Raw genomic sequence first — 14,424 nt, forward strand, 5'->3', positions numbered from 1 at the left:
AGCACACAACTAGATCATGTTTTGCCTTTCCCCAGACAAAAGACAGATTATTTCAAGATCTTTACTCCTTTCACAAAGAATAAGCAAGCCTTGGACAAGGGATTGCCAGCAGGTCTTAAAGTAAGGAAGTCCAGTCTGTCCCTAGATGGAAAAGCAGCACTGTTTGCCTTTATTGTAAAAGGATAGCCTCTTTACCATAGAGAATTGTGTTTCAAAAAAACACAACAGTTTAATATTTGAGTAATTATCTTCCCCGGGCAGTTTCAAGGTATTCATATTTCTGCCTACCCTGTTCAAACTTCACTTTCATCTCTTAGCAATTCAATGCAAGAAATTCACTGTCTGTCCATCACCTACAATTGCTCAGTACAATCAGTGAGTTCTCCCAGAATTCTCTGAGATCCTATTGAAAAAATCTCTCTACTGATGAAAAGAACCATCTTCATTAATCCACCTGGCAGATGCATTCTTCCCTTCTAATCATTATGTGAGTTTACAAATGTAACAAAGCTGTACTCACATCACATTATTCAGATTACAAATTCTCTGGGAAAAGAAAGCTCTTGGGCATGGTGCTGTAAATCATCAAACCCACTTCTTACTCCTAGCTGATACTGGCTTTAAGAAAAGGTATGTACACAGCTGACTGCTAGGGAAGAGTCACAGGCATGGTCAGTCAACTGGTTATCCCTGAAAAAAGCATCTGTTAAGCAGCAGAACTCAATAAGCAGAACGCTATCTTCTGCAGGAAGGACACACATTTATACAGCTCAAACTTTTGAGTGATACCTACCCAGAGTATTGTAAGCCAAGGCTGTAAGTTATCTGCAGAGAGCCTGAAACAACAGCAGAGGCAAAAGCTGCATCCTTGAATGTCAACACTAGAAGCCAATAACAAATTTAACATCACTACTGTGGACTGTTTCAGGATTTATATATTTCTTTATGGAAATGCACAAGAGTTGAATGTTCAATAGCAGTTATCACAGTCAAAGTCCATGAGGTAGTACTGGGGTTACAAGAAACATCCTGCAGGAAAAGCTTAAAATTAGTTTCCCTAGTTTCTGTCAGTAAAAGAGAAGAGAACAGACTTTAACAACCTAACCTCACAGGCTCCTGCTAACCCTGGATGTCAGTCAGTTAAATGTTTGTTCCTATTTCATCCTTAAATGCCAAAAATGTCAAAGGACAAGGAAAGAAAACATTCACAGAGCCGCAGAGTGTCCCAGGTGGGAAAGGACACATGAGGATCACCAAGTCCTTGTCCTGGCCCTAGACAGGACCCCCAGGAGTCCCACCATGTACCTGAGGGCAGTGTCCAAACACTTCTTGACCTCTGTGAGTCTTGGCACTGGGACCACTTCTGTGGGGAGCCTCTTCCAGTGCCCAACCACCCTCTGGGTGAAAAGCCTTTTCCCAATATCCAACCTAAACCCCCCTGACACCTTCAGGCCATTCCCTTTGGTCCTGTCACCGGTCACCACAGGGCAGAGAGCAGTGCCTGCCTCTCCTCTTCCCCTCATGAGGGTGCTGAAGACCACAATGAGGTTCCCCCACAGCCTCCTCCAGACTGAACAGAAAAGTGACCTCAGCTGCCCTTGTACAGCTTCATCAGTCCTTTCACCATCTTCGTAGCCCTAATTCCAATTAGTTTCTATCTCAACAAAAAAAATTCTGTAACAATCAGAAGTAGATGATGCTAAGGAGGGGGAATACAGAAATGGACAGTGGAATTCCTACATGACCTCCACCATAAATTCAAAGAATGTTCTACCAACTATTTCATTTTTAGAGCTCATTCGGTTTTAAACTCCAGTTTTATTATTACTTGGGACTTGTGACAGGAGCTTCAAAATTACAAGTCACCGAATAACTGTGTAGCAGAGTAGCAGTATTTATGTAACCACAGTAATACGAGGCAATATTCTTTAGAGAGCTTTCATTAGACCAGCTGTTACAGTAAGAAGAGATGGCATACATGTCCTTTTTCTGAAATAGATACAGTAAGAAACTTCTGTTAACTTTCACAAGCACCAAGATCCTATAGAAAAAAAATCCTCTACTGTTACACTTTTGCTATCATTCTGCCTCAATGAGCTCAAACACAGCTCAGCTCACGTCCCACAGCTTCTCACAGTTCTGCCCATCACAAGTGTACACTCCAGTGCTTCTACTCACAGTGACTTTCCTGCAGAACAAAATACCCAAGATGACCTGACAAAATCCTTGCTGGCATTCACACTTCTGATGCTGCAAAGAAGACTACTGAGGTAGAAGTGGATTCAAATGGAAGAAAAAAATGCAGGTAAAAGATTACTTCATGCACAGAAACAGATGTTGTGAAAGAGGGCAGGAGAGAGATTCTACTCTCCTAAGAATGCCAACAATCTATACCACCAGATGAGCAGAATTCTGTCCAAGTGCTATTCAGGTTTTCCAGCAGGAACTCACTGCCCTTCACCTACTTCAATACAAAGCACACATGCCATCTTCTCCAAGGAAAAGCAGAACCTTCTCAGTACAGGCAGGCTTGTTAGGAGATAGTCTCAGGTTCCTGTGGCAGAGGCTGCTGAAGCAGACCCACAGGTCCTCTGAAGCTCCCACCAACCTTCCAAGCTATGCTCAGTGCATGAACCAGGTGTCTCCAAGAAATGCCACAGCACAGCAAGAACACAGGCAAGACATGCTTGCTCCCCTTTGCACATCTTTAGAGAGAGTCCAAACCCAGCCTGACTTACCCAGACACATCACTGCCTCTGAAGAAGTACTGAAGACCTGTCTGAAACATGGTAAATGTACCAGGAGCAAATTTTATATCAAATTACAAGAGAAGGTACATGAAATTGCTTGTGAGGAATTTAGAGATCTTGCAAAGACACAGAAACAATCATTTCTTGTCATAATCTGGTGACATACATTCAGGACAATACAGAGGTCTTACAGGTAGGGCATTAATTACCATAAGTTAAAAATCTCTTCTAATGCAAATGAAAACAGAAATTGCTGGGGAGGGGAAAAGGAAGTGGTGGTGTTAACTAGTGCCAAGAAGCATTCAAATAACTTCGAAGGTCGAAGTTCTTCACTCACCCATGCACACAAAGCAGTCAGAACCAGGGCAGACAGGGCTGTCCCTCCCTGTGCATGTGTCAGCCACAGCCAGCACATATCTGTTTTGTATCAGAAACCGGGTTCCGAGCTCACTCAGGAGCCAACCTTGGTCGCAGAGTTTTAATTCCAAGAAATGTCAGTGTACTCATCAGAGCCACCTGACCAAAGCCCTGCTTTGGACTGCAACCAAGATCCCACAGCAACAAGGCAACCCTGACACTGGAGGATTAGTGCTGAGCCCAGACTGTCACTCATGTGAGAGCAGAACTCACGCTGGACTTGGGCCAAACCCACACATGCAAAGTGTGTTCTCACCCCAATGCACCACTATCAGAAGTGTAACCAAAAAAAGAAAATACAGAAGAAAGGCAGCACATTAGTTTGATGACAAATGCATGTTCCATCAAAGTCCAGGTAAGGGGACTCATTTCTTATTCTAGGGTAGGAATTGTTAAAGCAAGGAAAGGACCCACCTTACAAGTTTGAGTACAGAAGTGCCTCATGCACTGCTCTGCACCCACCTGTAGGTTACTACCCTTGCCCAGATTCACAGAGAGGTTTAAGTGTCTCCCTACAGCATCAGACAGGGTGAAAAATCTCTCTATATACATACAAACTAAAAGCTGACAGCTCACATCAAGACGGGGATCAGTGAAAAATACTTCAAACTACCTTTAACAGCTACTTTCTAAATAGGTTTGGCCTATCTCTGTTGATCCTTAGAGGTTCATAAGGCAAAGTCTGGATCGGGCACATGCTCTGCAGACTCTGGTCCTAAGCAGGAACAAGGGTACTCTATGTGAAGTCTCGTTTGTTCTTCAGCTATTTTGGAAGGACATCCCCACCCAGTAACTCTATTCACAGTACTGCAGCCTGTCCCTCAACCCTCCCTTTCAGACTTAAAAGGCAGACACCAGTAACAACTCAGATGCCACAGCATACCCTGCAGCCACATGCATCACACTTCAGTACTTGTTTTAAACTCTGCAGGAGTCTACAATTAGATATTCCATTTACCTGCCAGTGGTGAGCAGAAAACTTTGCTTAGAAAACCAAGGTATGTCAAGATTCAACTGCAGAGCTTTGAGAAGCTTGAGTTTTTTACCAAGGTGTTTTGTGGCGATAACTGCCCCAGCACCACCATCTCATGCAGACATACCTTTAACTAATTCTTCCATTTTAAACAAGCTATTCCCCCACTTCCCTTTCTCTGTGGAAAGCATGCACTGCTCCAGTTATCTCTTCTCCCCTTCCTTCTCCCACTTCTAATTTCAAGCAACATCCACACTTCAGTGCCCAGTGACTCCAGAGTATACATGCTATTTTCTCAACTTTTTTTTTTAGTAGATAAACCCACAGACCGATGGATGTCAGCAGCTTTGCAAGTATTGACAGGTGCCCATCAGTAGAGTTGCCAGCAGACAGGGCTTAGTCTGACAGCTTTAGTGACCATTCAGCCCTGCTTCATGATAAGACAGGGAAGACCCATCCTTGTGTTACTTCCCACTTCCAAACACTGAATGATTTTGTCTCCAATAAGCTGTCATGCTCTTTATTTTCTCACTGATGAGGCCACCTCCAAGCACTTAAGCTCTGTTTGCCAAAAGGTACAGCATACCTTGTCTTAGAACCAAGCCATAAGATCAAACAGGAACAAGGCTGATGGGATATACTTCTTACGCAGCATTAATTTAAACCTCCGTATGAACTGGATGGGTGCAAGAACACTGCACAGACACCATAAAGGCTCTTCACACAGACAAACACCATCCACTGACACCACCTCCCCAACACACAGTGTGTTGCTGGGCTTATAAACAACATAACTTCTCTTTTGGGGGAAGGTGGATGCTATCTGGGTAAATATTACGGGCAGTGCTGTGAAAGCACAAAATAGTCTGTGGCAAAGGCAAAGGAAGATACATCACCTCTCCTACCCTCTAGGAAGAGGATTAGAGTTCAGACAGAAAGACTAACACCTCACTGCTTATTCTAACACTTTCCATTAACAAACAATTGCCTATTTTCACCTCACATTACGAGCTGCATTCAAGCACAAATACATGTACTGATTAGACATGCATTTCTGAGGAGGAAAATGGATATTGAAACTTAAATTACCATTCACAAATCAAGAAAATTCTGAATTTCTGCTCCAAATGAATATGTTTGGTACCCTGAAAACCTAGGAAGCATCCTCCATCAATTCAACATCTGTTTCATATTTAGAAGCTATTCTTTGCAAATGCAGGGGTCACACTGCTTTTAAAGCAGCTTCTGCCAATTCTCTTCTGCGGGGCAGATTTAATAGCAAATTCCACTGCCACAGGATTCACTGTGTAATAATGAAGGGTAGCGTGTCAATAGATGAAACTGCACACATCAATAAGGAGCTGGCAGAGGTCCCTGTGGATGCCTCTCTCGCAACAATCATTTTAATGCGGCTAGGAGAACAATGCGTTACAGCCCGCTCAAAGATTCCCCACAGCCACACTGCATCAAAGGCCGACCGAAACGCCACGCTAAACCTCTGCACTCGGAGCCAGCAGTGCAACATGCATGGAAACCAAGTCCTTTACACTGGCAATTATTCTTTTTAGGACTGGCAAGCCTAAGCAGAGACAGCTTTTTGTCAAAACTAGACTCTTGCTAACCAACACGACCCCCAGCAACAGTTCCACCAAACTCTTTCCAGAGGCTACCGATATGGTGAGAAGAGAGTGACTCAAAGAGGATGAGAGCACACAAATTGCAGTCACGAAGCAAGCACTGAGCAGCACAGCTAAACCACGTCTTTAAGGAAGGCAGAAAGGCAAGTCCAGACTAATCAAGCCTGTTAAACAGAAAAAGTGGAATAAGAGCAGCTACAGCAGCAGGAGTTGTTTTACAGCCAGTGTGAAGTAAAGAATGGTGATGGATATCTGGGAAAAAAGCCTGAGAGAAGAACTGAAGCCAGAGAACAAAAGTTAACAGCAACACAAAGTTTACATTGATTTTTTTTCCAAGCTACATATAAGAAAGATGATACATATACTTTGTGCGCTACAAGCAGCAGACTCTCACAGCAGCTCTGGTAAGTGATCCACACAGACCAGTACATCAATCCAGCATTGGCCAGTTTTGCAAAAGAAGAGAAAAAAAGAAAAGAAGTGGGAGGCAGGAGAGTGAGGGAAAAGGCCTTCACACACATTTACAGAAGTCTGAAACTGGAATAAAAACAAGGGCTCCATTTCTCCATCCCCAACAGCAGTTGTAATCCTTTGATACCTTACAAGCAATGACAGAATGCTTTCTCTGGGGACCTGAGACTAATTCCCTATTAAGCTTTTACAAACTGGTGCTTTTCCCAGTGTACAATGTGGCCAAATTTGGACATTTTCCTAAGAACAGCAAAAGCCACATTCTTGATGTAGAGTTAACACTCCAGTCAAATCTCCAGTTCTTGTTCTAAACTATGGTTGTGCTAGAATGTCTAAACTTGGTAGCTGAGATTATTACTGGTTCAAGAGTGACAAGGAAGAAATAGCTAGAACCTGCAAGAATCAAAAAGGAAAAAAAGAATTTACCTTGCTGCCTTCTCAAGTGTAACTATTGGAAATACTGGAGCATTTTAAGGAAAAAAAGAGCGAGGGGAGCAGTGTTTCCTGGGGGGAAAAAAAGTCAACCTGTGGTAGACATCCAGCCCAGAAAATTTCAGCATGAATGCCTGAAGTCCTGCAGAATAATAAACAATTTAAGAGATGGCACTCATAACAAACAGTAACACGCAGATATACTACAGGCATTGCTGCCAACCCTGCTTATTGGCAGCTGTGACAGATTGCCTGGGAGCTCCAGTCTTTAATTAGTTCTCATTCCTGAAGTTCACAAGTCAATTAATTCTAAAAACCACCCTCAGATTCTTTTTTAAAGGAAATCCTGTCCAGGATTCTCTGCCTTTCTTACCTCTTCTTCCCACAGCTCAGCTAACAGTTCAGATCTTTAGAGCATCCATGCAAATTCCGTCTGGCCGCGGAGATTATCACTAGTCAAATACTTCAGCTTGCTTCAGCAATTCTTCATATTTCTGCAGCAGTATTTTGCCACTGCTGCACACAACAGATACTGTTCCCCAGGCTGCTTCTTCAGCCCCTCTTTCCTCACAATTTGCCTCCTCCAACGTAATGAACAGGAGCACCAACTGCAATACTCCAGCACTGGTTTCCAGCAGTCCCCATGGCAGCCACACTGACTCAAATCTACAAGCATAACTACACTGCTTTTTAACTTTTCCAAGACTCAAAAAAGACATTTAGCAACACCAGTTCTACCTTCTACCTAACTCACTTTAAACTCGGAACAGAATGCCAAAGTTGATTACAGATTCCACTGGAAACCCAGCTTTGAAACTACTTCCAAATCTGGAAGGAATGGGCAAAAAAAAAGAACCAAAAAAAAACCCCAAAAACCACCATCCTTTGTTTCTGTCTCAGACTCCATTAAGAAGAAATCAGTTATGCTTTACAATTACATCTTACATGTATATGAGTAAGCCAGCTTCTAATATGAAACTCAAAAAACCTAAGAAAATTTAAGTTCCTTCATTTCTGTCTTGCTTCTTATCCAATTTTATGTATGCTGATCATCTGGAAAGGCACCTTAGCAGCTGCCTGTCAGTTTATCCAAAAGCAGTTTGGTCTGAAACTGATTTTACACCTTTGCCCCTTGCAAAACAGAAGGTGTAATAAAAGTTTCCCATTATTTTTAAAGCCTCCTCTCAGTAGATATTTGAGATGTGAAAGACAACGGAAATTTGAGGGTATCTAGAGAATCAATTGACAAGAAAAAAAAAAAAAAAAAAAAAAAAGGAAAATTGAGAACCATTGAGAAGCTAGTATCTCCCTGTAAACTCATTTCTTCTTTAGAACAGGAAATTCTAACAACTTCAAACCTGCTTATGACAGTCTCTCCCTGCCTTGTTCAATCTCGTTTTGAGGTACCTTGTGCAGGTTAGGAACTGGGGTCATGCTGGAAACTGCTTATTATTCTTGGACAGAAATGGAAACATCGGTGTGCCTAGACAATTTCACCTCACAGGTCTCTGTAAAACTTTAAAGTCTATAAGACTTTATCACTTACTATCACAGATCTGAGAAAGCAGAACAAATATCAGAGGCCTGGTAACATCTCCAATAGAAGTAAAAAGGAAGCTATTAAACAGATATTTGTATTTGCATTACAATATACATACTGACTCTATGCTCCATCTAATAATATCTTTCTTTTGAAAACCAGAGACTTTTATAGACACTGACATAACCACTACTTTGACCTAGCTCATGTTAGTAATGTCTTCCTCATGTTATTTCCAATTTAGCTTTCAATCGACTTCTATACATAATCTGAAAAAATTCACATTTTGAGACAATGTGTCCCCTTTCCCTTCCTTCTAAAACACAGAACTTCACACACCATAAAATATATCACTGAAAGGCATCTAAAACCAGACAATTGAAATGCTCACTTTCTAAAAATACCTTATTCAGATATGTACCCATTTCCCTTCTAAAAAAAAAAATATACATTTCTGTTTTGCAAGTTAGTGTTTGACAAGGATTATGGAGATGGGGGAAAAAAAACTTCAACCCACAACAAGGAGAAACAACCACACAGAAACAAATCAACCCATGAATACATTAAATGTGAAAGCTGAAATCTCAAATGTCCCTGTATGTTTGTTTATATAACTAGACAGGATGGATATATGTTATTTCTTAAGCATATTCCCGTCTAATCAAGCATGTGGCTGCATTTTTAAATGACCCCTACTGCTTACTTCAAATCCTGTTCAGGCAGGTTTATACCTCAGTTTGGGGATTAGAGCCAAATACAACAGAGGCTACCTAAAGAGAGCAAGCTGTTGTTATACTGAAATGGAGCCATCAAGAAACCTGGGGAACAAGGTCGAAGAATTTCAGAAAAAGCACCTAGACTCCCTGAAAAGCAACCCCAGGCAGGCACCTACCAAGATGCAAGAGAGCCGGAGAAGGTGACTAAGCTGTCATCTGTCAATCCTAAAGAACACAGAGTAAAGGAACAAACACTCACTACACTGCTCACCCCTCCATTCCCACATGTTCCTGCAGCCTACACACCATGAAAATCCATCAGCATGACAAAGCCACAGGGACAGTGCTTCCTCCTCAGCAACACCACCTGCCCTTCAGTGCCTCACCAACCCCGTTCCAACAATCACTACGTGCTTCCAGTGCTTTAGCAGCCTGCAATTCCCCTTTGGAAGCCTTTTTAGCCACCTCCTAAGTCACAAGAGATAGGTGGGTCTAGCTGTAAGCCTTCTCTGAGTACCAGTGAGGGTCTGAGCCTGACTCCTTCCAAGAACAGGCAGGCAAAAGGTACCAGGGCCAGCCCTGGGCTCACCTGCAGGTGAGCAGGCACCAACACGGGAAGAGGGAGCAGATTCCACTCTAACATACCTTGAACACTCCGTAGGCAATCATCCTTTCATTGCCTCCCTGCCCTAAACCTTGAGGCTCTCCCATTTTCTAATGCTCCCACTTTAGCTGCAAATGCAGGAAAAGATTAAAGCGTGCTTCTCCTTGAAGTGCACGATCACAATAACTTACACTAATTACCAAAAGCCTTCTATTGCGGAGTTTGAATTAAACCTTGATTCAAATGACTAATTGTTGCAGCTTCTGAGGAAAAGAAACAAAAATAATTTCAGACACGAGATGCAGGAAACAACTCCATTCATCTAAACACACAGCTCCTGGGGTTCTGGCATGCTGGAACTTACTTTCATCATAGCAGACACTGAGTGCCACACAGGTCTAAAAGGTGAGTAAGAAAAAGGCCATCTCTGGGAAACCCATTATCAGTGGTTTTCCCCCAGGATCTACTGAGTACATGCTCTCCTCACTTAAAATGCCACATAGCATTTTAACAAAAACATTTTTTTCCAGATCCACTGAAATTATTACCTTGAACCTCAAACAAGAACCAGGAAAAAAAATCCTGGAGGTGGAATGCTTATTGTTTACTTTACTGTCTGAGCCCTGGTAACAATCAGATATTTGTTTTGGTTTTTGGCTTGGTTCTTGTCCTAGGAGAGATGGTCTGGTTTCCAGAGCATTTCACAGGTTGATTAGGTAGATTGGCTGCAGAGTGAAATCACACATGAAACAGAGCAAAATGCCCTCCTTTCTCAGGATCTAACCACACCAGAGGAGGGAAGAGAGACTAGATCAAGCTTTAGGATCCCACAATCTCCTTACCAAGCAGATTATAACTGTACTGTATCAAAAAGAAAGAATGATAAAACATTCTCATTTGTCACAGCCAAATACTTCAGCCATTTGCATCCTTTTACTGGATTATTTTGTAAATACCTGAAGAAAAGTCAAGTCTAAGTACTCACAAGGGATAAACTTGTGTATGCTTCAGCTCCTTCCCTCCACCTCCCTTACACAAGAATTCCTCAGTACTTGAAGCAAAAGCTCCAACCCATCTCTCCATTAAAGAGCTGCTAGAAATGGTCACGGAAGCGTACTTCTCCCACCCAGAGTGAAGGAATGACTACTTTCCAAACCTCTTAACCTTTGGAATATTTCACAGAAGTGACCAAGTAATGGTATCAGAAGATAGGCACTCTACAACACACACTACAAATAACACTACAGTTCAGAGATTTGTCTGCACAAAAAAACACTTTCAATTTTAAAAGCACCATTCCAATAACCAAAAAAAGAAAAAATCCCCAAGAGACAACTCAGAACATCTAGACAAACCAGATCATGAACAATGGCCATATATCTCTGCATGCATACTTTTAAGTTCTTCTAATCATTTTATCTTGAATTAAGAAGGAAACAACTTCCCTGTTGTGCATCACCCTTAATAGTTTTTACTTTTTGCTGCATGACCTTCAGCATCTAAGTCTTGATTTTCCGCTTGTCCTATTAAACCATCCTCTTGAAAAATCTTATCCTGTTTCTGTTTCTAAACAAATATAATACTGAAGGTGAGCTCTCCAGCTCATGACTGTTTCCCCAGCTGGCAGCATGCCTATATTGTAAAGATAAACGAGATGACTAATGTCAGCTGCAAGTAAGAGAAAGCACAGTGGACACTTTTGTCTGGTAGGATCTTCTAGACAGAACACCCTCTGCCCCAATAGCCTGCGAGCAGCCTCAGGAAAAAGACTGGGACAAGACCAGGTTTAGGAAGCTGAATTTCAACAGCAACTCTCAGCTCTGCAGACCTGGCTATGAAAGATTCAACATCCAAACAATGAGGAAAGTGCTCTGGCAGACTTAAGGAAAAAAAAGTCACAACAAAGTCAAAAGTACAAGCACAACCTAAGCCAGTGAACAGAGTTTTGTTTAAAGAAGAGTGTTGGCAGTGTGGGGCTGGGGCACTGTTTAGTTACTCCTTCCACCTGAAATCTGGAAAAGGCTCCCACTTACTACCTGCAATTAATCAAGTGTTCTGAATCTTGAACTACGTAGAGTGACTTGTGGGACATGCTTGCTCAGCTCATGTCCTTCTTGCTGCCCAGAGCTGACACAAAGCCACTCAAACTCTACTAGACAGAGCTATCTAATGCGAACAGTCTTCTGGTTCTCTGCTTTTACATTCACTGCTACTTCTGTAACAGGGTTAGCAACAACGCTACAAGTACAACGTTGGGAGGGGGGAAAAGGAAAAAAAGAAAAAAGAAAAGGAAAAAAAATCCCACGACAACACACCACCCACCCTTTTCTGTAGAGCTTGCTCGTCTTTATTCCTGCACGCTGCCTGGCTGGCACTGACACCAGTAAGGAACAATGCCACATGTCACACTAACGACAGCTACACAATTACCTGAACACAAGCGTAAACCATCACCTACACAATTACACGCTATCTCCTAGCGGGAGAACTTCCCGGCAGAAGCAGCAAACCCCGGGAGCCCGGCGGGGAGGGCGCAGGGGAAGCGCTGTTCCACCGCACCCCGTGTGCCCGGAGAGCCCGAGCGGGCTGCGGGGCCCCTCCCGCAGCCCCCCGGGGGACAGGCAGGAGGGTCCCCGCCCGAACGAGCGGCTTTACCTCCGCCAGGTGAGGTCTCGGAGCCAAAGAGCGCTCCCTCCTCACCGCGACCACAGCCCCCGCACCGGCTCCTTCACCAGCAACTACGGCTCCACCGCCACGTTCCGCGGCCGGGGCGCCGCGGGACCCCGGAGCCGGCGGGAGCCCTCTCAGCGGGGAGCCCCGGGCAGCACCCGCGACCCACCCCGCTCCGGGGAGAACCCCTAAAGTTTCGGTGAAATTCCCGGCGGCGATCCCCTGCAGGGCGCAGCGGGGACCGGGGATCGGCGCCGGCCGATCCCTCCCGCGGTCAGGGGCCGGCTCAGCCCGGCGGGCACAGCCCGGCCCCGCCGGGGGCAGCGCCTGGCCGGGCTCCGCCGCGCCCCGGGCGGGCACGGCCCGGCGGGCGGCTCCCTGCCGGCCCCGCCGCGCTACCTGCGGGCAAAGTGGCTGAGCACCCCCCGCCCTCCGCACCCCGGCTCACCGAGCAGCAGCAGGACGAGGAGGAGGAGAGGCAGGCAGGACCTCTCCCCGCGGTGCCCCATGCTGGCAGGGCTGCGCGGCGCCTCTCCCTCGGCGAGCGGGACCGCGGGCGCGCAGGCTGGGCTGGCCCGGGGGCACCGGCGGCGGCAGCGCTCCTCGGCCGGCCGCTCGCTGCCCTCCGAGCGCACGGAGCCGCCCGCCCGCCCCGACCGGCCGCGCCGCGCGGCGCAGCCAACCACAGAGACAAACTTTCCCAGGGCCCGCCCCGCCCGCAGGTAGCGGGGGCGGCGCGGGTCCGGCCCGGCCCGGCCCGGCCCCTTCCCCTCAGGCGGGAGAGCGAGGGAGGAGAGCGGGGCCCTGGGGCGCGGGGCAGCGCCTCGGCGAGCGGGGCCTGGCGGAGGACGGCGCTCCCCTCCGTGCCTCCCTCCCTTCTTCCCTGCCGGGGCCGCCGCCGCGCACACGTGGCTCGGGAAAGCCCCCGTGACGGAGGGCGGGCTCGGCGGCTGGAGCGTCCCCGGGACCCTCGGCAGCGGCCGTGGGCGGCGCGGGGCCGGGGCACTGCTCGGCCACTCGGTCCTGCCCGTCCGGCCCCGCCTCCGCGGCTGGGGTCCCCTCGTGTCCACTCCGCTGTGCCCACCCGTGCCCACTCTCCTCACATCCCTGCGCACGGGGCACCGCACACGGGTGGCGTCACTGCTGGCCCTGTCCCCAAGCACAGCCCCGGCCGGAGCTGCCTGCTGTGCTGCGGACCGCGCCAGGGACGGGGCACTCTCGTGTCCCCTCCATGCGTGTGTAGCCTTAAAAGCCAGTGCCGGCTGTGCCCATCGTGTCCCCTGCCCTTCCACGGGCATCACGGCAGCAGCGGGCCTGCCCGTGCTCCTGCGATGCTGCTCTGCTCATGGCCTGGGTTAGAGCAGGAGAGCACACACACTCTCAAGTGTGTCTGTGCCCCAGGCCCTTCGTGGACAAGACCACCACTCCCTCCCTCACTGGTGCTAGGCAGTCCCACAAAGCAGCATTGCCCTTTTTTGAGACTCAGTTTCTTTTCCCCTGCCTGAGATCCCAGTTTACTCAGTAAGGGGCTGCTACAGCATGGCATTCGTGCCATCAACTCCCCCACCTTCCTTCTCAGCCTGCTCAGAGATTTTTGTTTGCTTGGGGATTTAATTTCCTGTTTGTTTGTAAAAACAAAGAGCGGAGGCACTGGGCGTCTCTTCAGACAGTTATCTGCTCTTTCAGTCCCCTTGCCACGTTCTCTGTGCTCTCCTTGGGCACATCTTGCTGTCTGTTATCCAGGCTCTATGGTAGAGAGGGACCCACATTTTCCTGTGGGGAATCTCTGGAGCCTATGCTTGGTTTGGGGGCAGCTGTTCCTGCACAAAATGGCTGGTTTAGGTTTTATTCTGGCATCTCCAATGCACCTTGCACTTGAGCATGTGCACCTTGCTCTCAGCTTGGGCGAGGTTCAGGAAGTGTGTGCTGTGTTCTTGACTGAGCATGATTATCAGACTGGATTTTAGGCTGGACTTTGTTATTCCTTCTGTTACGCTTTACGGGAAAGAGGGTGTTGCCTGATATGAATGAAATGAAACCAACCCTCCTAAAACTGATGAGGAGAACTTTCACTCTCCAGCCACACTTTACCTGAGCTCCTGCAAAGAGATTGACCTCTTTGCACAGCTGCAGCCCTGAGCTGCAGGACGCTTGGTCCTGTGCACAACTGAAGTTCTCCCAGCTCCCAGACAGCAAATGAGGCTGAATCCACAA

At 46.5% G+C, this 14,424-nt stretch overlaps 1 protein-coding gene across 1 annotated transcript in view; it reads right to left on the minus strand.

Annotated features, from left to right (window-relative positions):
• Nucleotides 1–13,240, minus strand: part of PTGFRN (prostaglandin F2 receptor inhibitor) — a 65,900-nt gene extending 52,660 nt beyond the window's left edge. The window contains exon 1 of the mRNA XM_030263453.4: nt 12,659–13,240. Within this exon, the coding sequence (XP_030119313.4) occupies nt 12,659–12,719 (61 nt within the window). The 5' untranslated portion in view covers nt 12,720–13,240. The remainder of the gene's footprint in view (nt 1–12,658) is intronic.
• Nucleotides 13,241–14,424: the final 1,184 nt, after the last annotated feature.

This window comes from Taeniopygia guttata, chromosome 1, assembly GCF_048771995.1.
Source record: "Taeniopygia guttata chromosome 1, bTaeGut7.mat, whole genome shotgun sequence".
Classification (NCBI taxonomy): domain Eukaryota; kingdom Metazoa; phylum Chordata; class Aves; order Passeriformes; family Estrildidae; genus Taeniopygia; species Taeniopygia guttata.